The following is a 23,359-nucleotide window of genomic DNA, read 5'->3' as shown; positions in this document are numbered from 1 at the left end:
TCTAGTCCCTGCACAGGGCCGGATACTTTATCTAAGGAACCTCTACTGAAGGAATTACCTTTCGAAGCCAGCCAGGACAGGAGCTGCTGGCCCCACTGCTGATGCCCAGGGCCTCCGTGGGGCTGACCAAACCTTCCATTCCACGGTCTGCCTCCATCGTTCCTCTGAAGCCTCCACTTGGGTCGGGAGTTTCAGATCCCTGATGACTGTCCTCCTCCTCTGCCCCGCCTCCACCGCCACCCGGGCTGGAGCTCTGGACCGCTGAGAGTTACACAACACAGAAACACAGAGCTTTGCTATGCAGCCAGGAGTCACCATCTTACAGCCTCACTGACCCTTGGACAGGTTCCTATTGTTGCATGAAGTGGATCAGCAACAGTGTAAGTCGGATATTGGGGACTAAATTTTAGTTTTTACACCAGGTATTGTAGGTCAGCATCTTCATGGTAATTTGCTTTTACTTTCCAAACTTGCTTATCCCTGTGTTCATAGAAAATGATCAATGTTCTAAAGCATAAGTGAACAATCACCACAACCACAGCTCACCAAACCTAGCACCCGTCCTTTCAGACACATACAGACTCCTCCACAGAGGTTCATTTTATATACAAGGCTCCTTCACGTTTGAGCCGAACACCACTTCAAGTTGCCAGACAAACACACCACTAACTCCCTTTCTGGGGAAACATTTAAATGGAGAAGTCTTCAACCATTCAATTCATTAAATTCTTTGATGACTATTTGTAAGAATTTTAAAAATATGCCTGGTTGTTTCATATCATGCAGTATATTCCAAGTTACCTTAATGAAGACTAGCTGATGTGTTGTCATAAATGAAACTGAATTTTAATATGGGCCAAAGAAAAAGTGAATATTTGCCAAAGCTAAAAAAAAAAAAAAATTTTGTATGGTATATTCTTTCTAAAGTTAAACGTAAAGAACTGTTTATGATCACCAGCTATACTGGCTTAAGGATGGATGGTGCAATGCCATCCTACAGAAGCAGCACAACTATAGTGCCAAAGTAAGCTCCGAAGCTTGCTTTTGGTTTTAAATGGCTTTTAAAAATTATGTTATATCTGAGATAAATATAAGACTGTTTTTAACACGTGTAAGTTTTGATGCCTAACAAAATAAACATACATGAATCTACTACTTGAAGAACTAGAATTGTACTTTCCAATATGGTAGTTGCCAGTCATATATGGCTTTCTAAACAAAATTTAAAAATTCAGTTCTTTAGCCACAGTAGCCACTTTTCAAGTACTCAATAGCCACATGTGGCTAGTGGTTATCATATTGGACAGCACAGATACAGAACATTTCCATTGTTGCAGAAAGATCTACGGGACAGTACTGAACTAGAATATTACCTATATCGCTCTATCTGTCCTATGAATTCCTTCCTTCTCTGGCCTCCTACTCAGATGTAACTAACCACTGTTTAATTTTGTATTCACCATTTCTTTTTTTTCTTTTTTTTTAAAAAAGAGCTTTATCACATATTTATGTACCCTTAAGCAATATATTGTTTATTTTGCTGGGTTCTGAACTTTATAAAGAGGCATGTAGTCTATTGCAACTTGCCTTTTACATTTCACATTATGGAAATATTTGTAGATGTTCATTTTCACACTTGTATAATATTCCATTGGATGGTTATAACACATTCAACTAACAAATAATTATTGAGCGTTTACTATTTGCCGGGTATTCTTCTAGGTAATGTGGATAAAATCAATGAATAAAAGACAAAAATCCTTGCCCCTATGGAGTTTACATTTTCTAGCCAATGGATGTAAGCTTTAATCTTATTTTTTCCTTTAAATACTGTTCCAACAAAACAAAGGTCTAGTAGAACAACTATACCTAGCAAAAAGATATTTTATCATTTGTGACAGATATTAATATGCACAAATAGATGCTCAGCAATGGATTACGAAAGGAAACCAGTAAGAGGTATGATGTGTGTGAGCATGTAAACTAAAGTTCAACAAGTCTAGATCAGATTTTCAACTATTTCTTTTTGGAGGATTAATTTGCTTTTATTCTGGGTCTTTATCTGTTTTGATTCCACAAAATATCAGAATCCAGGTTCTGAGACATCAGACCACAGGTACTCTAGCAAATGGAAAACCAAAAAGGAACACAGATTCAATTTCCTGGCATGGTCCCAAGTAACAGCACCATGAAGCAAGCAGCCAAAGGAAAATTATCAGAGAGCCTTGGGTTGATTTTCTTAACCACTTGAAAGTTTAACCAACTTTTAATCCTGAGGGCCTGTTTTGAAGAACTATTTCCATAGACTGAAATACCCTGGGAATACCATGGAAGTACAGGGTGGACAGAATCCATAGTCCCTAACATAGCAAGGAAAAGAACAATACATAAGTCCCATTGCAAGCCACTTAATTACTTCCATATGCTTGATGGCAAAAATGTACTCTCCCTCTGACCACAATGTAAAAGTCGTAACTTATTGTGAAATCCACCAAAAATATGATCCTCCCTCTGATGATCACTGTATTCCTCATTTCCCAAAGATATTTCATATTTCTTTCTTTTCCTTTTTTTTTTTTTTTGGAGACTGCACAGAATCTAACCCAAAGACCCATACCTCACAAAACTATCGGTATCTGCGACATTGCTACTTACCAGTTCCAATGGATAAGCCACTGCTGTTGGAACGGATGGTCTTAGAATTCAACACTTTCTCTGAGGAAAAATATTCAGTAGGTAAGCATTACACACAGCTATAGGCAGGCAAAGTGAGGAGACTAGGATAGGGAGTTAATCTAGGAGATAACCGCTATTCCTCACTCCAGATAAATTACTTACTGTTTTAGGTATTAGTGTCATAAGCCAAGGACCCTTAGCTACTCTCACAATATTCACTATGTAAAATAGCAATTCTCCACCTTAACTGTTCTTTGGAATCGCCTGGGAAGCTTTAGGAAGTAACAGTGCCTAGGTCCTACTCCATAAATTCTGATTGAATTGGTCAGGACAGTGGGATTGCTAAAAGCTGCTCAGGGGAATCTAATGTGCAGCTAAGGTTGTGAACCACTGATCCAAAAGAATGGACTTGCAAACCCCACACAGGCCTTTATAATTTAGTTCAAAACAAAGTCATCTTTATGCAGAAAGCAGTTATGATTTAGTTTCTTGTTAAAGGTATACTAAATGTTTCTCACAACAGCATGAACACAGACAGTAAAATTAGTAGAGCACCAGAAGTTATAAATTTCTGGCAAGGGGGAAGAGTCCTAAGTTATTTTAAAAATGGTGAAGAGGTAGAAAATGACAAAGCTCAGGAAGTGACAATGTTTTGTTCCTCTCACTAAGCTGGCATCACTGACATTGTTAAGACTTACAGAAATAACCTCTTTTCTTCAGGACACTTCTGTTTCCAAGAATATGGCCATTCAGTACCTTAGGTGTGGGTCTATCCTCTGTCAAAGCCACCCCAACCCACAGATATGAAACCCTTACCAACAATGAGAATGGTGTGCCAGCCACGGCAAGATAGGTCTGGAACGTAATGCAGAGATCCAAAAATAGGCCGAGGCCATGAGGTACAGATATCAGAGCCATGAGGTCTCTCTGTGGGCGTCATTGCCAGGCGACCATTACCGCCATTGCCCCAGGCAAATATGTGATTATCTAGAGAAAAATTAAACAGCAGACAGTTTAACAGAACACTGCTTCCCAACTCTTTGGGTTCCCCATCTTTATGCCCTAGAGCTAGAAAGATTTCCTACTATGTACAAAATAAGCAAAAGCTGTTATGCCACCCAGATAAAAGTGACCACCGCTCCTACATACTGCCATCCATTCATTTATTCATTCACTCATTCAACAACTTTTTTTGGTCATTCAAATATTTCTGGGGCATCTACTTCATGACAGGCACTGCTTGAGGTGCTGGGGACAGAGCAGTGAACAAAACAGTCACTGCCCTTTTAGAACTGACATTCTAACGTGGGAAGATTGATAAATAAAAAATAGTATTACAGGTAGTAATAAGTGCTAGAAAGGAAGATAAATGGTATAGAAAAGTAAGTGGAAATAAAAAATAATAGTGGGGTATTATTATTTTAGATAGGGAAGTCAGAGAAATACTTGTTGACACTTGGCAGAGAGAGACCTGACTGAAGTGAGAGAGAGCCACGTGGCTATGTAGGGGAACAGCTTTCCAGGCAGAAGAAATGTCAAGTGCACAGGTCCTGTGTAGGTAACGTGAGCATCACAAAAAAGGAAGAAGAAGGCCCCTGGAGCTGGGCAAAGTAAGAGAGGGGACAGTGGTCAGAGAAGAGGTCAGGAAGTGGCTGGGGTCCTGGTCATGTAGAGCTCTGCAGGCCATTGTAATTACTGGTTATTACTGAATGAGATAGGAAACCATTAGGTTCTGAGCGGTACGCATTTTTAAAAACCCCTCAGGCGACCATGAGGAGAATCAATTGCAGGGGACCACGGGTGGAAGCAAGGAGACCAGTTATAGTACTGAAGATGCTGAGAAGTAGTTGGATATATTCTGAAGACAATCAATAGGTTTGCTGGTGGGTGGGATGTGGGGTGTAGTATGGAGCTACCACGACTAAGATGGGAAGGCTGCCGGTGGAACAGGTTTGTGTAGAAAATTAGAAGTTTGATTTTGAATACAGTCAGTTTATTTGAGATGCCTATAACTTCTTATCCAAATGAGGACATTTTTCAAATGAAAATGGGGTGCTACCACGTTTCCCTGCAAATAAGACACCTAGCTGGACAATCAGCTCTAGTGCATCTTTTGGAGCAAAAATTAATGTAAGACCCAGTATTATATTATATTAATTATAGTATAGTATAGTAAAATAAGACCGGGTCTTATATTAATTTTTGCTCCAAAAGACGCATTAGAGCTGACGGTCGGTCCCCCTAGGCCTTATTTTCGGGGAAACAAGGTATTGATGATAGTAGGCATGAATCAGGACTGACCTGGGAAAACTGGGCTACAAAGCCACCCTATGTTTAGACATCTGAGTCGTGGGGCTGTGGAGTATGTGAGTGTGGAGAGGAAGGGTGGTAATAAAGCTATCAGTGTGTGGGGGGATTTAAGGTGAGGAATGAAGGGAGACAGTGGAGAGATAGAAGGATTGAGCTCTGGGCCTTCCAGGGCTTAGAGGAGCTGGATCCTGCCATCATGGCACCTGATCTACCTGCCTGTACTAGTCTGTTTACGTGTGTCTCCCCTACCCTGCTAGACTATGAGCTCCCTGAGGAGACGGGTTTCTGAGACTCACGTCTATATTCCCAGAGCCTAAAAGAGGAGCACAGCAGGCACTGTTTGCTGTGTGAAGGAGGTGACCAAGTACAGTTCAGAGGAGTACAGGAACATTTATCAAGAGGTACTATGCTTGGGGCTGCCGGTTAGCTCAGTTGGTTACAGTGCGTGGTGCTCGTAACAAGGTTGCCGGTTCGATCCCCGCATGGGCCACTGTGAGCTGCGCCTTCCACAACTAGACTGAAACAACTACTTGACTTGGAGCTGATGGGTCTTGGAAAAATATAAAATAAATAGAAGTTAAAAAAAAAAAAAGGTTCTATGCCCAGCCACAGAATCCAACTTTATAATCCCTTACTCTGAAGCGTAACTCATGAAGTGCACAGATCTACTGAAGAAACAGGACCTCTTTGAGCCCTGTCAGAAAGTGCTACTGAATTTGCTGCACTAAATTTGGTCCTCAGTGAAATCATGACTCTGTCTTTCTAGGTAACATTTCCATTTGTCTAGTCTGATGTAAACAGTTTACTTCCTAAAATCCCTTGTTTTGGGACAAGGAGGGAAAGTTAATGTGCCACTCTGAAAGCTGGTTCATTTTTTAATTAAATATGGTGACAGCTCACTTATCTGGCACCATCCCTAGATCCCTCGTGTGTATACAATAGGCACAGACCAAAAGAAAACAAAGACATCTCTGAGCATGAGCAACACTAAAAAGAGCTAAAATGAGTCAAAAGATAAGCTGAAATATAATTTGTTGTTCACCAGTCACAAGAAAGAAGTAGCTACAAAAATCAAAAAAGTTCAGAAGGGGATACAGGAAAGAGAGTGCTAAAGAGAAAGAAAGAAAAAAGAAGGAGGGAAGGAAATGTAGACTAGCAGAAGTGGCAGTGAAGAAGAGAAGCCGTGATGGGAGCAGAAGATGCTGTGGAGAAGAAATAGCTATGAGAGGAAAGAGAAGAAAATTCGGTTAGACCAGTTCAGAAGGCTGAGACACGGCCCTTCACACCTCAGCTGTCTCCAAGCGCATCACTGCAGTGCAGCTGACCCCCACCAAGGGGCAAGGTTAAGTCATGTTGTTCTCCTTTCCAGCCGCCTAGCCAACTTTTACTGAAACCCACGTGCTGCTGAACAAGGTATATATATGTGTATACACACACACACACACACACACGCACGCACACACGCACGCACACACGCACGCACACACGTAGTAATTCTTAAAACATTTTACAAAAAAAAGTTAAAATCAAAAAAGTTAGGACGTAGAATATTAACCTGCCATTATCTAGAAATCTGACTTTTTTAAAACAATCACCATGTTAGATACATGAAAAGTTAATGAAGCTCCATATGCACAACGAGCCACCAATTTAATACAAAGAAAAAGATAAACATATGATCCAGCTACACAAGTAATAGGTCCACCTCTTTCCCAACCAAAAATGAAAACACAGCCATCCACCCAGAAAGCCTGAAAGGATGGGTACGGACTCACCATCAGTGGCAGCAATGGTAAACTCATCACCGCAGGAGACCCTGATCACTTGCTTTCCCCCGAGGGGTCCCCCCAACAGGTTGATTCCTAGACGCTTTTTATAATTCCCAATGCCTAGCTGTCCACACTTATTGCAGCCAAAGGTCAGCAGCCGGCCTCGCTCTGAGAGAAAAGCAAAAACAAATAACCAGGCACAAATGGGTCATGGAACCGAGGGAAAACGCAGCCAATGCAGAGTTCCATGAAGTAATTTCTGGCTGTGAGAGGGCATACATGTATAGAAACACGAAGCTAGCCACACGAGCCTGGCTATAGGGCAGCTACGGTATCTAAGACTGAGACCAATTAGAGTCAGGAAGTGACTCAATATTGTATTTTCTTTCTACTACCGTATTTAAATATAGAAAATGGGTACTACCTAACTTAGAAAACTTACAGACGTGCTAATTAGAGACAATAGTTGCATGGAATTACAGGTGTGGCATTCTCATTAAGGCATGTATTGATCATGCATTTATAATGATTATCCACAAAACACTTACTCGAATGCCTTAATTTGTTAATAAGATCACACTGGGTACTAGGGGTAAATGAGGATAACGTATATACTGTTAAGAAAAGTTAATACTTGATAGGAAAAGGAGCCTGAACCACTAAGAGCCTGTGCATACGATTGTACGTACGTCTACTCACCATCAATAGCAGCTGTGTGAGTCTTGCCTGGGGCAATTGTACGGATCTTATAAAAGGACAACTGTTTGGCCAAGGTAAAGGAGGTCGTGTAGGTAACTTCGTGATATGCCTAAGACAAGGTAAAACAAAAGTGGGGACTCATGAGATAAAAAATGGAGGGGTAACAGGTCCAGAATGTTATCATGGTGACCAAAGGCCTTTCAAACAAATTGTGGAAAAACTTGAGATTTCATCATGCTACTCAAAACAGTACGCAATTTAAAATTTATGAACTGTTTATTTCTGGAATTTTCCATTTAATATTTTTGGACCGAGGTTGACTGGGTAACCAAAACTTCGGGAAGCAAAACTGTGGATAAGGGAGGACTACTATAAAGGTAATTTTGAAAATGCCTTTTCAAACCACACAGACACCCTTCCCAAACATGCTCCGAATTTGTACTCTCCCATTTGAGAATCACTACTTCAGAGTGCTTTAAAAATTAATTATGTTTTCCATTGAGTTAGGGAACTTGTCTCTTAATTTGATTCTTTAAAAAAATGATAAAAACTCATCATACTAACACTAAGAGAAGACTAAGACTTAACAATGGTGGTGAATTTCATGACATCCTTGTAAGAGGTGAATGGTAATTACATTTAATAAACACGTACAGGATCAGTGATTTAGGAGGAATAAACCTGAAAAATTCTCCAGGGAGGTGATGCATGGAAAGGTGTTTCTTTTTATGTTGATTTTCTTGTACCTAGTTCAGTGATAAGATACAGCCTGAATTCTATTACTTGATCCTTTGTAGTCAATTTATTTATTGAAGTATAACATACTGTAAAATATTGCATAGCTTTTTTTGGTATGCATTTTTGATACATTTTTCTGTATGCATATAAAACTACTTCCCACACCCCATTCCTATCATCCTAGAATCCATCTCCCACCACTTCTGTTAATACCTATGCCTCTCCTCTCAGAAGTAACCACTATGTTAACTTCTGACATTGTAAGTTAAAAGCTTGCTCTTAAACTTCATATAATTGGAATTATATAGTATGTACTCTTGTGGCTGGCTTCTTTTGCTGAACATAATGTCTGTGAGATCCTCACCTTATTCTTAAGTCAAATTGCACAGTCACTAACCAGTAATCGCATTCCCAAAGAAGTTCTGACAATGCGGTTAGGACACCAAAGGAGGTACTCACTTCATGGTTGATGATGCCAGACATGCACTGATTCAGACCCAGTTTGTTGAACTCATTGAGTCCACAGGCCAGTACTTTGCCGGACTGGGTCAGCAGAAATGTCCCATCACAACCACACTGAACTGCAACAATAATCAAGGCCTTGGGAACATCCACCTGTAAGAAAACAAAAATCCCCCACACATAACCTCTATTAGGAAAAAACCTTCAGATCCTTTCAAAAGTGACATCCTACATTTAGTAGAATGACTACAGGGAAGTAAAGGTTGCTTTATTTGCTTCAGATTCGCACAATAGCTTAGAGGCCGCTGTTTTCAAGAGGAAGCTCAAGTTTTATAATAAAGTAAAAAGCCATTCCAGGTCGGCGAAACAGATAAGTCAGGTCCAAGTTTCTTTTACAATAGGTCCTACTCAGAACTCCTCAGATAACACTGGGAAAGGAGAAGCTTCACTCCATCGCTGATTTTGTCCTCAGCTAGAAGGCCCCGGGACAATTACAAAAGAAACTCAGTAGTCCTGTGGGGTCCCAGTCTGGTCGTACTATAAGTGAGGTGACAGAGTACTGAGGTACCAGCCAGGACTTCCCGATGCTCATGTCCCTCTGCAGCTAACTAGACAGGGCCAGAGAATGATGGGGGAATGTGATGCATACCTGAAAACTCAAACCTCAAAGTTTCTACTACAGCCTTTTCAGGAGAACAGGAATAGCCAGGAATCCCATTGAGAATGGTCCCATAAATATTTAATTTTTTAAATGTAAATAAACATTGTTAACAGAGAATGGTATAGTCAGTTACAGTCAACCTTCAAGTGGGCAAGCCTGTACCCTACGGTGGGCGTGAGAGATGTGACTGTGCTCTTCCCTCAGCTGGTTTCAGCTTCTGTGCCAGCTCCTGCAGTGCCAGCTCTCACAGTGATGAGAGTAATTAGCTATTATGTTTCATACATGATCCCTAAATACAAACTATTTCATATGGTGTACACCTGTAGAAACAGGAGGGGAAAATGGCTGTGTTGGGTTAAGAGGTAGTATATTGCTTTTCAGTATCTTTCCAAAGAATTTTCCAGGGTGTTTTAGTTCGATGGGACTTTTACACTGTACTAGCTGATTTTAGCTCTCATCCCCAAGTAAGATGTGACTCCAGTGTTCACAGTGGCTGTATCCTTTCTCAACTTTTTATGATTTAGTCAGATGACAAGTGCTGAAACAGGAATCCTGGATTGTCAATGTCCCACATAGGAAATATTTCTGAAACAAACGCCTTGAAATGAGGAGTCAGGGAAAGAAGACATATTACTGGAGTCTACATGACCTAGATAGTCTTTAGGAAGAAGTTGCTTCTAATTTTACCTTTTGTGGTGTATAATAATCCTCTTCTGAATCCAAACCCAGTCTTCCTGGGACACACATAAGAAAGGAAATCATTAAAATGAGGATCTTCTTCCCAATGAAAACATTCTATAAGATTCTCTTGTACTGAATTAACACTTCGCAAGGAGAGGCTGCATGACGTGTTTAGATGCACACGCACCTGAAGGCAGGTTGTGTGCCAGGGAACACGCGGACCGAGACAGGACTGCACCTACCATATTCGCCACAGCCCCAAGAATAGACTTCTTTGTTTCGTGTCAAAACCACCACATGATTATCTCCACAGGAGACCTGCTCCACGGGACTGGTCAGGAAGAAGTTCAGCTGCATGGGTTCTAGTACTTCAGGGCCGGCAACCTTGTCCACCCCCATGCAGCCATAATAATCAGATCCAAAGGCATAAAGCTGACCCTCATCTGCAAAAGGAAAGCAGACCCCATCAAAGGAATGACTTGTTTCATCCAATCAGAAAGCGAGGCAGGACTGGAATGAGGACGCCCTCCGGCAAAGATCTCCTCTGAGATGATTACACCAGGGGTCTCCAGAGGAGAGACTGTGCAGGTCTAGAGCTGTTCGCATTTAGGGGTTCGTGCGTATGTTAATAAGTTTTTTAAAAAGTGGTAGTACCTGTGTTTCCCCGAAAATAAGACCTAACCAGAAAAGAAGCCCTAACATGATTTTTCAGGATGCTCATAATTTAAAATAAGCCCTACCGTATTTCCCCAAAAATAAGACCGGGTCTTATATTAATTCTTGCTCCAAAAAACGCATTAGGGCTTATTTTATATTACAAGCATCCTGAAAAATCATGCTATCATGCTGTGGCTTATTTTCCGGTTAGGTCTTATTTTCGGGGAAACACGGTACTAACATGTTAGAAAGGCTTACACTTTTACTGGGGCCATCTCTATTGTATAGAGAAAAAGAGAAGTACTAAGGCATCAGAAAGTGAGTAATGTTCAGACCAAAACTAAATTTTAGCTCTTGATTCCTGATTTAGTGTTATCCATACTTGACTAGGTGGTGAGGTTATTTTTCCCCACACCTGGGATATATACAACACATTTTTCCTGATCCCACCTCTTCTCTGTTATCAACCTGCCTTCTCCTTGCTCATCACCCCCTAATACTCTAGCAAATTGTTGTTATTAATGTGCATATCTGATCATTGTCTTTGGTTCTTTGAATACTGTTTTTTATTGTAAAATCCCAAGTAAAACTGCACAATATTAAGTACAATACCCCACATTCAATACATTTGGATGCTCTCTGCTGACGGCTTACCTGTCACACAGACAGTGAAATCATCACCACACGACACCTGATGGATAGCTTTGCCTTGCAGCTTCTCCACATGCTTTGGCTGTCGGTAGGAGGCTTTGTCTCCATGGCCCAGCTGACCATGGAGTTTAGTGCCCCCTTGCATGTTCTGTGAAATAAAGAGATCTTGTGAAGTTTTAACTTTTCATGCCAGAAGCTAATCATCATTATAACTTCTCATTAAGGAAAACAGTAGGAAAAAAATCAGCTGGAAATTTAGAAATGAAAAAAACAATGGGTAAGGGAATTAAACCTTTTGATGACAGGTAGTATAAAACCCCTGCCAACAGGTAAAGATTTAAAAAGTATCCAGATTGATATCCATCATGCCTCAAAAGGACATAGTTCCAATTTTTCTTTCTCCTTCAAGTCTAAGGTAAACCATTTAATTATGGGTGATGGTGAAAAAAAAAATTCTTTATATAGGCTAATTTATTTTCTGCAGGAGTACAGTCTCTTGGAATCTTCACTAGATGTTTTACAAATTTTGGTAACAGTTGCCCAGAAATATGGAACAGTTATAAAGAATCTGGCTACCTCAAAGAGGCTGCTATATAGCACTGAGAACAGTCCTAAATGACTTTCCAACAATTTATAGAGGTAAGTCTTTCTTTTCATTCAGTAACTCAACTGTAAGTCCTTATATAAATGGTTTTTAGGCACTCATTTCACCCTATGTCTGGCAGCCCACCCAGGCGCCAGTTCCTTAAGGGACAGTATTTTAGGAAATAACAAGGGAACACTGTACAATAGAGGCCAAGCCATCCATTCATTCTTTCAATCATCAATTGAGGTTTTCTACTCTTGGAGCAGTTTTCTGAAATTACTGGAAAAAATGAGCTCCCTCAGGAAGAGGAGGAAGAGTGAAAACCAAGGGCCTAAGACAAGGTCAGGTAAAGGAAAAGCAGCCTAAAACAAGCCTGAGAAGGCACAGTTGAAGAAACAGGAGGAAAGCCAAGGGAAGACAGAGCTTCAGCAAGGAGGGAGTGGTCAACTGTATCACATGCTGCTGGGAGATCAAGCAAGGTAAGAACTTGCTTGTAAAAAGCATCTTAGTTTCCACAATTTATAGGTCATTTTGTCAAGAGTAGTTTCAATGGAATAGCAGGGATGGAAGCTGCACTGTATGTGAATAAGAAATGAGTGGGAGATGAAATAGACAGCAAATACAGGTATCTGTTCAAGACGACGAGGGATAGGGTGGAATCTAGAGGGGAACAAAGGAATATCCTACTCAAGATATACCTAGCCACCTTCAAACACTGATGGAGGTCTTGGCATTTTCTTGACATGGTACACTGCTTCATTTGTTTGGAAAGCTATTTCACAGACACTAGTTGCTCTGAACCTCATGGTAACAGAACAGACTAATTAAGTGACTTTCTGAAATCACCGAGCCATAAACCAGAGAGTCTAGTCTCCTGAGTCCAAACTTAGCGCCCTTTTAATTCTGTCCCTCTCCTGTTCATTCATTTATTCAAAAAACATTTACAAGAGACCTAATAAGTACCAGGCTTTGGGCACACATCAGTGAATTCTAAACAAACAACAAAATCACTCTCTCAAAAGAGCTTACATTCATTCCGTCACCCCCGCTCCCACTGCCGTAGCACATGCTCAGCTGACAAAATACTTAGACATCCAGGGCCCAATAAACAATTACACTTATGTCACTGTTCTAAAGTACTTAGCTTTCACTTACCACCCAGGTGTACAGTTCCTTCTCCACTGTGACCACAGCAAAGTGGGTATTCCCTGCACACACCTGCCGGGCACTACAGCCACTCTTGATGACATCCAGTTTCTGGGGAGTGGATTTCCCACCACCCCAAACATACACTTCACTGGTTCGTGATGTTACCACGGCAATGGGTGCTTCAGTCACTGTGCTTGACCTGCCAACAACCCCCAGAACAAAGACACATTTAACATCAAAACTGCACCAAAGAAAAATGCTTCCAGTCTTTTCCCTGAGAAGAACTGCCAATTATGGTATGAGAAAGTATGTTCTTTCTCGACAACTTATTTCAACCCTCTATCATAGCAGGCTTCGCAATGCCTGCCTCAGGGCTTCATCACAGCGCAGCCAGATCAGATTCCAGTCTGGTCCATAACACCTACACTTTTCAACTTTTCACCATCCATCATAGTGATGATGTCCACTTTAGCACGAGGGTGAAATTACAGCTTTCTTTTTCTCGGAAAAGACTATCTGACATTTACGCAGACGTTGGCTTCTGAAAGGATGCCAAAGGCTAATTACTGGGATCAAACAATGCACAGACCCAACAAAGAAAGATCCCCTGGTGGTAATTTAAGACATATTACTTTTCAAGAGTCTCTTGAGCATACCTTGGTCTCTTTGTAGGTGCATTAAGCAGTGTGACTTTTTCCTCCATCTCTCTACCAAAAGAAAGGCAAAGATATGAGCGAAATAATAGGTTCCTACATTGCACCAGTGTCTGTTTAATACATTTCACAGATTTAATCCTCTATAAACCATATGCCTCCTACAACATTATAATATCTTAAGGAAAGTATCTCAGTACAACTCAAACAGTTATATAGGCCTGGCTTTAGACAATTCATTAAATACAAGGGGGCCAGCAGTTTGGGGCCATTTGCTTTCTATCGCCAAGAAATGTCCCAGGCTGGAACAGAGAACCGTGAGGACCTCTGACGCACTTTCTAGAGTTCCTCGCAACATCTCCATCTAGTCTGCCCACTGACTCTCCAAACTCAGCATCTCTAAATCTCAGCTCATTGTCTTTCTCCCATATAGCTTTTCTTCCTGACTCTCCTGTTTCTGTAACTGCCACCCTCCAGTCTCCCAGTGAGCGAGGCTAGAAACCCCAGTCATCTCTGACTCAGTTCTCTCTCTTGCTTCAACATTCACGTTTTACAGATCCTACCTATACAATGCCCTTTATACCCACTCTCCTTTCCAGTCTCACCTCCTTCGTTCTAGGCAGATTTACTTCCCACCTGGCCTATAGCAGCACCTCCCAACTGGTCTCAGCACAGTTCCAATCTACTTTAATCAGTCTTATACTGACTTAACACTGATATTAGCACTGCTAAATAACTTAGGCTTATCTCTCATCACATGAACAGTCCTCTCATAACCATCCAATACTTCTGTACTATCTCTTGAAGTAAGCACAAATTCCTTCATTTGGTACTCAAGATTCTCTGCCTACCTTTCCAGCTTGCCTTCCTTCTACTATACCCCATGTTTTAGCCCAGGGTTAAATCAATCGTAGCTCAATTCCTGGGGTGGTACTTAGACATCAGTATTTTTGGAAAGCTCTTGACGTGTTTGTTGCTCTTGAGAGCCCCAAGTCTAAAAGCACTAATCTAGCAAAACAGGACTTGGTGTTTCCGGAATATGTTCTACAACTTCCCGTGCCTGTGCTTTACCTGGAAAGCTCTTTGTCTTACGTTTTTCCATCAAAGTACAAAGTTCTAACAAAGTCCTGCATGTAAATACACAATTATCTCAATAAAAATTGCAATTAAAAATTATCAATGGAAATATTTAAATAAGAGATTAAAGTAGTAATTACACTCTTGGGAATTAAGTCAGATAAAACATTTAAATATGCTTCCTCAGCTCCAACGGGTGATACTGCCTGAATATACACACAGACCATAAAAGGAAGGTCATGCACAGTAGTTTATCTGGAATATGACACATAATTCTAGGCACTAAACGCTGTTCTGAAAATGAACCAGACAAGATGAATTAAACAACACAATAGAATAAAGGTACTAATGAAAAAGAAAAGATTGTGGAAATCTAAAGGGCAAGACTTGAAAAAGAGCATAGTAAATGTTTGAATATTGGGAAGGTATAGAAACAAAGAACTGGTAGGGAAGGATGAAGGGAAGTAAGACAAAAATAGTACAAAAGGATCAAATACTGACTAGAACATTTAAGAAAGGTTAAAGAACACCTCTTCAAACAAATTAGGGTTTGAAGCCTCCTCTAGGAAGTGAGGGATAAAGGGCCTCCTTCCTACCTCTAGAGCCCTCTAACACAGAACAAATCTCAGGAAACAACTTGTCAGGGCTCAATCAAGCTCGACTTTGGGAAATGGGCAAAAGGTATCTGAATAGGACCCCTCCAGCTCTAACCTACCATCTAAAGGAACACCTTAAAAAAGAAAGGCCTGGTCCAAATCTATACCACTATCTAACAATTGTTAAGTACCTTGTGCCAGGCCCGGGGCTGAGCACTTTATTTGAATTACCTCCTTTAATCCTCACCCTACCTCACTTTAGAGAGGAGAAAATTAAGGAACAGAGATGTTAAATAACTTGACAAAGATAATAACAGAACTCAGATACAAACCTAAGGATGTTTCAGTCCAAAGCCCCCCTCTTTTAACTAATACACTCTACTGCCCCAACTCTAGAGTAAAACTCACAGACAAGGGGAGCACCGCAACCTAGGGTCTCATCAGTATAAATTTAGAACAAAACAGCACTGGCTAAGGAAGTAAAACTCAGAAGCTACCCTCAAACAATGCAAGCGGAGATGTCGGTAGAAAGTAGAATGGCCAAGTCAGGAAACACCACCCTCTCTGTGGTACTCTGATCAAGCCTCTAACAGTTAACCACCTACGGAAAGACAACAGAGCAAATTCTTTGTATTTTACCTCCTGCGTTTTCTGAGAAGGGGATGATCTAGCAATTCATCTGCAGTGGGTCTCTGCTCAGGATCCTAAAAAGTACAAATGGCGCTAGTTTTAATTTAAAGGGAATGGGCAAAATGGGATCTAAAGAAGCATTTTACTTCCTCTAGAAGGCTGTTGGTTAATTATTCAAAGACCACCATTTGTTATCCCTTTTGTTTCAAAAAACATAATTTCTTAAGTCATGTTTCATGCTTATCTCATTATCACCAACACTGTACGTGAATGAAAATGTGCTTTACTCATTTGCTCAGTTAGGACAGTAGCTCTTAAATTTCAATATATACATAGTACATAATAAGCTTGTTACAAATAAAGATTTCTGGGTTTTGATCACGGAGATTTTGATGTAGTCTGTCTGGGGTGGGGCCCAGGGATCTTCATTTTTTTACTTGTAAACCCCTCCCCCATTCCCTGGCGATTCTAATGCTTGTGGTTCATGGACCATACTTTGAATACTGACCTAGAGCTACAGTGCAAGGCAGACTGTGAAATATGAAAACTATGAACATTCTGCACATTAAGAACTCTAAATTACCTATGACTATACTTTTATAAAATCAAGTTACAAAAATTAATCATCACAAAAATGAAGCTAAATTTAAATGGTAAAGTCATTTTCACAAATTAGTAAAGAATTTGCTGGCTGACGCACACAACTATCAATTGCCAACGCCCGTTCTTCTGGGTACAGCCACAAATACATCCTAGCTGGGGCGTGGATGTGGTTTTGTGCAGGTTCTCCTATGTCAGACCCCAAACACTAAAGCTGGGAGGGAAAACACTAAACTGAAATCAATACGTAAGTCACACTTACCTGGTCGAGGCACGCATGGACCATTTGAATCAGCTCCAAAGAGTACTGGCTAGAATCAACTTCCATGGCCCGGATTCCTTGTACAATCTTCACACACAGGTTGAGTGGATTCTATGAGAAAATGATTGCATTGTTCTTGGTTTTACAAAGAAGACATTATTATAATCTACCAGCCGGGGCTCTGAGATGTCTGTGAGTATTTAAAGAAGTGGTAATGGTTCTGCCTTAGGTCTGACTTTTTTTATAACTATTAGTATGCATCAGCAAGCAATGCTTAGGGATGCACTGCTGCTATCAGACGGAATGAAGCCAACTGGCCAACATGGAGATACGACTATGTGCTAATAGCATAATACTCAGAATATATTATAATCTGACCCTTCAACTGAATCCCAAGAAAAAGGAAAGTAAGGTTAGCCATGCTTCTTGGCTTTAAGTACCTCCTTTGCCAACTAATTTGCCTCCTAATTTATATTTCCTAATAATGGTTATACAGGTGATACTCTGCTCCAGCAGACAAGGTAGTGAATAATAATATGATAATGACAATATTATTATAATACTATCAAAACCTTTATTGAGAACACTATGTGCTAGACAGGCATGTTATATATTTGATCTTTTTCAACCATTGCAAACACCACAGAAAGAGGTTGTTATCATTACCAATTCAGAGATGTAAAGTAACTTGTCCAAGACTACAGATAGCAAAAAAAGGAGCTATAATTCCAGTGAAAATATGACTCCAAAACTCATTTTTCTCGGACTAGTAGCATCAGCATCAGCTGGAAGCTTTCAGCCCTACCCCAGACTTACTAAAACAGAGTCAGCATTTTAACAAGATGCCCAGGTGATTTCCTACATGTATTAAAGTTTGAGAAGCACTGCTTTACAGTGGACTTAAGAAGAAAAAATATTTAAAGGGATCCATAAAACAATAATAATCTTTAATAAGAGTCAGTGAATAACTTTTCATAAAAAAGATCAAAACACTTTAATATTACGTAATTTGCCTTCGCTTTTAAAAAATGATATAGCTGAAGCACAGGAAGGAAATGGCTTATCTAAACTGTAGCATCACATCGTTGATCCTAGAGCCAGTTTTAAAATTACAGTTAACAAATTTCAAGTACAGTGCTCAAACTGCTTATGATTATTTCAAAGGGAAATTCAAGTTGGAGATAAATCTAGTCTACAGTATTTTAATAATACACGACTAAAGTTGTTATTTTTGCCTACACTTGATTTCAGTTCAAGAAATCAGAAACTCAGGGATAAATGAAGTTGATTCCCTCAATCAAGTTGTACCACTTACAAGGAGAATGTGGGGAAAACACATCAACTTACTGTAGCATCAAATGTTCTCTTTAGTGTAAGCAGTTCAAAAATGACACAGCCTACTGCCCAGATATCAGACTTGAAATTATATTTTACTCCTTGGCAGAGCTCTGGTGACATGTAATATGGAGTTCCCACGAGCTGTACAACAAAGAAAACAAAGAGTAACTTCTTTTCTGAGGTAACCATATTAATAGTTCAACAACTAAGTTCAATTTCCCAGGAACTAGTACTAACAACCATAAAGCATTCATCAGCATATTCCATAGTGGTTTTTATGAGATGATGCCACAATGGGGAGAAATCTTATTCGCATCAAATTTCTTGGGCCCCTTAGAAAGGAACAATCTCTTTTTAATCTTAATCTCTATAGTAAAGGCACTATGGTAATTTGGGAGCCGCGACAGTTCTGTGAGGCCTAGATCACAGAGGCTATGGGCAGTCAAGGCCCACTGAAGACTTCATACAGATAAAGACATACGGAGGAGAAGTTCCCCAAGGGAAAAAAAATAAAACCCAAAAAACCAGCAGTGGGGAAAAGATAGCTGAATAAAGGGGTTAAAAGTTCTAATCGAAATGCATAGTAATGAAACTTTTTAAACGGCTCAATTTGACGTTTGTAATACTAATAAAGCTAGTGAATTTATTTCAAATATGGAAAAGGTTTCTTGAATTCAAAAATGGGTTTGGAAATAAAAAATGTCCTGAATGGAGGTCAAGTCTCTCCCAAGAGAGATGAGGGCCCCAGAAGTTCTAAGAAAACTGACAGCCATCTTGAATCAGCAAATACTTTTTCAGATGGCTTACATGGCATTTATAAATTTTCATATCAATTCCATCTTTGCATTTAACTGGCTAAGAAAAGTCAAATCTTGGATTTGTCAGATTATTCTTGATGAGAAAAATTCATATACGGACAGGACTGCTTTCTCAGAAGCTCCATTTGGTGCCATCATATAAATGCAGACAGAGTCCCTGAAGCAGAGACTCCCAAGCCTGGCTGTCAGCATCCTTGGGGGCATTATCTCAACACTATCAGAAAAACATCATCAGAACAAAATTAACTGCATTAATTTATATTTTCAAGTTCTTTTAAGAACAGAGCATTGTGAAACCAGAAGAGTAATGACTGGGTGTTAGAATTCTTAACAGGATGTTATCACTATCCTAACAGGATGTTTATATATCACTATATATCAAGACCAACTTGCGTCCACTCTTCACCAATGGTATTTCTTAGGATCAGGTGAGAAAGGAGCCCTGCAGTTAAGACTGTGTGATATCAAAAATCAGACTATTCTCTGGGCATCAGCCTTTATTTGTAATACAGGGCTTCTGAACCAGAAGAATTCAAAGGAGATGTCTAACATCCTCAGCTCAAACATTAAATAAAAGATAAAGTGAAATCTACTTAAGATCCTAGGCTGGAGAGAAAGGTAAAGCATTTTATTGCTTGAAAGATTCTAGTCAGTGCTAGAAAGGGCCATGAGGTCAGAACTGTAATGTGAACAATGACTCTTGAGTGAACACCTGAGCATATAAATGCCCGTTACCGAGCCAAAGGAAAAAGACTCCTGAAGACTTGCTTTGTAAGCATGGAGAACTGGCAGGAATACTGAAAAAAGCATGTGAAATTTAGGGAGTACAGTTATATCTCATGGTGCTGGAAAGGAAAAGAAAGAAAAAAAAGTACGACAAGGGCAACACATACTTACTGTCTCAGCCATGGAATACTCAGAATTAAGTTTCTTTGCTAGTCCATAATCTCCAAGTTTTATCAGGTTTGCCTTGGTCAGAAAAATATTTAATGTCTTTATATCTCTGGAAAAAAAAAAAAGATGCTGCACAGTAAGCCCATATAGTCAATTATTTTGTCTTAGCCCCACCATGCCCAGGATTAGTACAGAATAAAAATGAGTGTGTCACCACTGCTCAGACTGTTATTGGATCTCAAAGAGTGGCCATCACTTGCACACGCACTTTAACACTAAAAAGGACACTTGGGAGAAGTGGAGGCAGAGAACTAAATCCTCCTCCAGGGCTTCACAGCACACCTAGTCTCCCACACCACCCAAGCCCATTAGGAAAAGTTGAGAATGTCAGACAAACAAATGGTGTCCCAGGTAATTATAATTCCTATAGGGTGCACTGCCTCTTCAATTACCACTTATGCCTGGAATTTAGAGGTAGTCAGGCAATTTTAACACTTGGTTGCAAAGTTTCAAATCTCTTAAGAAAAGAGAAGAGGCTATATGTCCCCACAGCAACATGATAAGGCTGTGTAGATCACCTAAATAAAATCACTGGCTATTTTTCTCAAGATGAATTGACCATATGTAAAACAAATAAACTGTGCCTGGTCCACATTCTGGCTTCCTTTATTGAAAGAGGTGAATAAAAAAATCAGAACAATATTTTTTGTAACTTGTGAAAAGAAAATAATATGCAACAGCAGCCATTCAATAGCAATCAAGAAATATGTTAACAACAGACCAACAAAAAAAGAAATACTAACAGTTTCAACATTAATCTCTAGCAACGGCCAATGACTCAAGAAGGATATAACGATGTGGAAATGTTTATAATAGTTCTCTCCTATAGCTAGAAATGAATAGAAAGCTGTTTCTCCCCTCCCAAAGATCTAGTAAAATTGCACAGCTAATTATACAAACTAAAGAGGTTTTTTATTTAAATTAAAAGAACTTAATTATAGAATTAAAAAATAATTGCCAAGTATTATTGCTCAGAGAAAGCATTTACTATGAATTCCAACCAATGTAATACCACTTCTCATAGTGGCTTCTAGACTTTACTGATGAATTAATGTAATGAAATGAACTCTAAAATATCTCTTAAAGAAATGACTGAGCAGTACTTAGCTACTGAGGAAATTGTTCCTAGATCACAAACATGGTTTAAATTCAGGAAGTAAAACTAACACCCCTCGTTATTCACTATTTCCTTTCTAAAATATACCAATGTAAAAGCCTTGACTGCTTAATCAAGAAAATAACAGTGGTGATGGAAGATACCCAAGGTGGGGGTTGGATTGGTGGGGAGGAATCCATCCCATAGTTTTTAACTCATTACCTATGAAGGATTCCAGCTTTATGGATACAGCTCACTGCTGAAACGATCTGAAATAGGTACCACACCACCATCTGGAGAGAGAGAATAAATTATATCTGGACTGGAAACAAAAAAATTCCATTTAAACACACACACACACACACACACACACACACACACAAAAAGGAAGCTACAACCAGAGGTTATGATTCAACATGATTTGACATCTCTTGCTTGTAGGTTGAGTAGGCAAAGAAAAGTGGTAGGGGCAAAAAGAAAGAGCAGGTCACATAAAATAGTTCCAATGTCATTATAAAATATAATATGATGAAACAGACTTGTGGAAAGAAATCCAGGAAGAATGCAAAGGTATAGAAAACTGGGCGTACCAGTATGCAGTAATAGAACCAGGAAAGAAAGCCCATAGAGAATCATGTGGAGGTAAACCGTTTAGGAAGCAGCTATAGACAGCTTCCTTGTTAGAGGTTTCCTTTCTCATGAATAGCAACCAGAGCCTGGAAGGAGTCTGAACAAAAGGAAAAAAACACTCTTCATTGTTGGAAGAGTTAATACAGAACCAGAATGCAATACATTATAATTTTAGCTTCCTTCCATAGAAATGTGAATTACCTCTTCCTCAAACAACTTGTCCTTCTGACGAAGGATTTTGTCATACAGGTTCCCTCCTGCAATTAAACAAGAGACAGGTTTGAATTACTTAACAGATAAAAGATTGGCTCCTGAATCTACTAGGGTTTTAACAGGTATCACAAGGAAATGAAAGATTCTGCTTCTTCTCCAAAGGAAACTATTTCTTCCCTCTTGGCTCTTCACATGAGTATAAAATTCTTCCCATCGCTCATGGACTGTATTAGAAATATTCTTCAAAAATTCCCCTCGCTAGAAGAGGCTCAATACAAAAACAGGAAGTATGACATTTTTGAAAAGATGAGAGTAAAGACCATTCCTAGGAAATCAGAGAAATTATCTTGACTGTCTTTAAAATCAGATGATTTTCTTTGAAACTCCTCTTAAAGGAATTGTAATATTTTTTTAACTCTCAGTGTGACTACTAGAACATTTGGGTTACACCTGTGATGCATTGTTTTGTATATACAGGTATATATCAGACTTCTTTTTCCTTCTATTTAACATTGAAAAGGTTTCCTGAAATTTAGGGTACACCTTAGAATGTTTCCAGTCATTACTCCCTTTACTAATTCACTCATTCCTGTGTAGTAAATCTGAATTTGCTTCTCTCTTTCCTTTATCAAGTACTACAGATTGCAAATGATCATGGTTCATTTTATTTCTTACCCACAACTATAACACTTTAGCCCTGGCTATATTTCACAGCTTCTTTCCCCCCGTAATTTAGTAACTCAGAGTTTCAGTAAGTGTACCATTTGTTCTATATCCTCCTGACCACAAAGGAAGTTAACTACTTAAAGCTTCTGCTACTTCAAAAATCTCTACTATAATCTTGTACACTGAAGGTTGATCAGAACCAGGCACAATCATGGTATACAAGAGTCTAGACAAGAAAGTTAAGAGTCTAGGAGCTTTCTCTTAGAGATTTAAGTGAATAGCTGGGACCTCTTTAGCATGCAACGTAAGAAAGAACTTTGGGGATTCTCTTATGTAGTAAGAAGAATAATAGCTAGTACAGTATGTATCAAACATTTGCTATTTACCAAATGTTTGGTATGTGAAGAGCTTTACAGTCATGTAATATAATAACCCTAGGAGGTAGGTACTGTTATCAACAAACTCATATTGAAAGGAGGAAGCTGAGACACAGAAAAGTTAAGTTTCTTGTGCAATGTTACAGAGCTAAAAAGTTGTGAAGCTCGGATGTGGGTTCAGAGTCTATTTCTTAACAATTAGGTCCAAAGAAATCAGAGACTAGATAAATAAGGCCATGCTTTACTATGCTATCATTTTCATTCAGTTATGATCTTTGGACCACTTTTTAATAGGATAACTGGCTGAAGTCAACATAAATCAATATCACCTGTAAGATTTCATTAACTATTACATCAAGCCACACTACGCCTTTAACGACTAACTCACGCCATTTCATAAGAAAAAAACT

At 39.5% G+C, this 23,359-nt stretch overlaps 1 protein-coding gene across 2 annotated transcripts in view; it reads right to left on the bottom strand.

The window, feature by feature from the left end:
- The window catches only part of NEK9 (NIMA related kinase 9), a 32,967-nt gene that overhangs the window by 6,568 nt on the left and 3,040 nt on the right, over positions 1–23,359 (bottom strand). For both annotated transcript variants that reach the window (XM_019733564.2, XM_019733565.2), the window contains exons 3-19: positions 21,895–21,950; positions 21,286–21,356; positions 19,911–20,016; positions 18,205–18,336; positions 16,858–16,968; positions 16,005–16,069; positions 13,696–13,746; positions 13,046–13,238; positions 11,308–11,452; positions 10,239–10,439; positions 10,003–10,049; positions 8,652–8,807; positions 7,455–7,563; positions 6,762–6,923; positions 3,493–3,663; positions 2,656–2,715; positions 59–261 (exon numbers count right to left, since the gene is read on the bottom strand). In XM_019733564.2, coding sequence (XP_019589123.2) covers positions 59–261; positions 2,656–2,715; positions 3,493–3,663; positions 6,762–6,923; positions 7,455–7,563; positions 8,652–8,807; positions 10,003–10,049; positions 10,239–10,439; positions 11,308–11,452; positions 13,046–13,238; positions 13,696–13,746; positions 16,005–16,069; positions 16,858–16,968; positions 18,205–18,336; positions 19,911–20,016; positions 21,286–21,356; positions 21,895–21,950 — 2,039 coding nt within the window. The remainder of the gene's footprint in view (positions 1–58; positions 262–2,655; positions 2,716–3,492; positions 3,664–6,761; positions 6,924–7,454; positions 7,564–8,651; positions 8,808–10,002; positions 10,050–10,238; positions 10,440–11,307; positions 11,453–13,045; positions 13,239–13,695; positions 13,747–16,004; positions 16,070–16,857; positions 16,969–18,204; positions 18,337–19,910; positions 20,017–21,285; positions 21,357–21,894; positions 21,951–23,359) is intronic.

Source organism: Rhinolophus sinicus, linkage group LG03 (genome assembly GCF_036562045.2).
Source record: "Rhinolophus sinicus isolate RSC01 linkage group LG03, ASM3656204v1, whole genome shotgun sequence".
NCBI lineage: Eukaryota > Metazoa > Chordata > Mammalia > Chiroptera > Rhinolophidae > Rhinolophus > Rhinolophus sinicus.
Note: the sequence above shows the minus strand (reverse complement) of the source record. Positions and strands in the feature narration are given on the sequence as shown.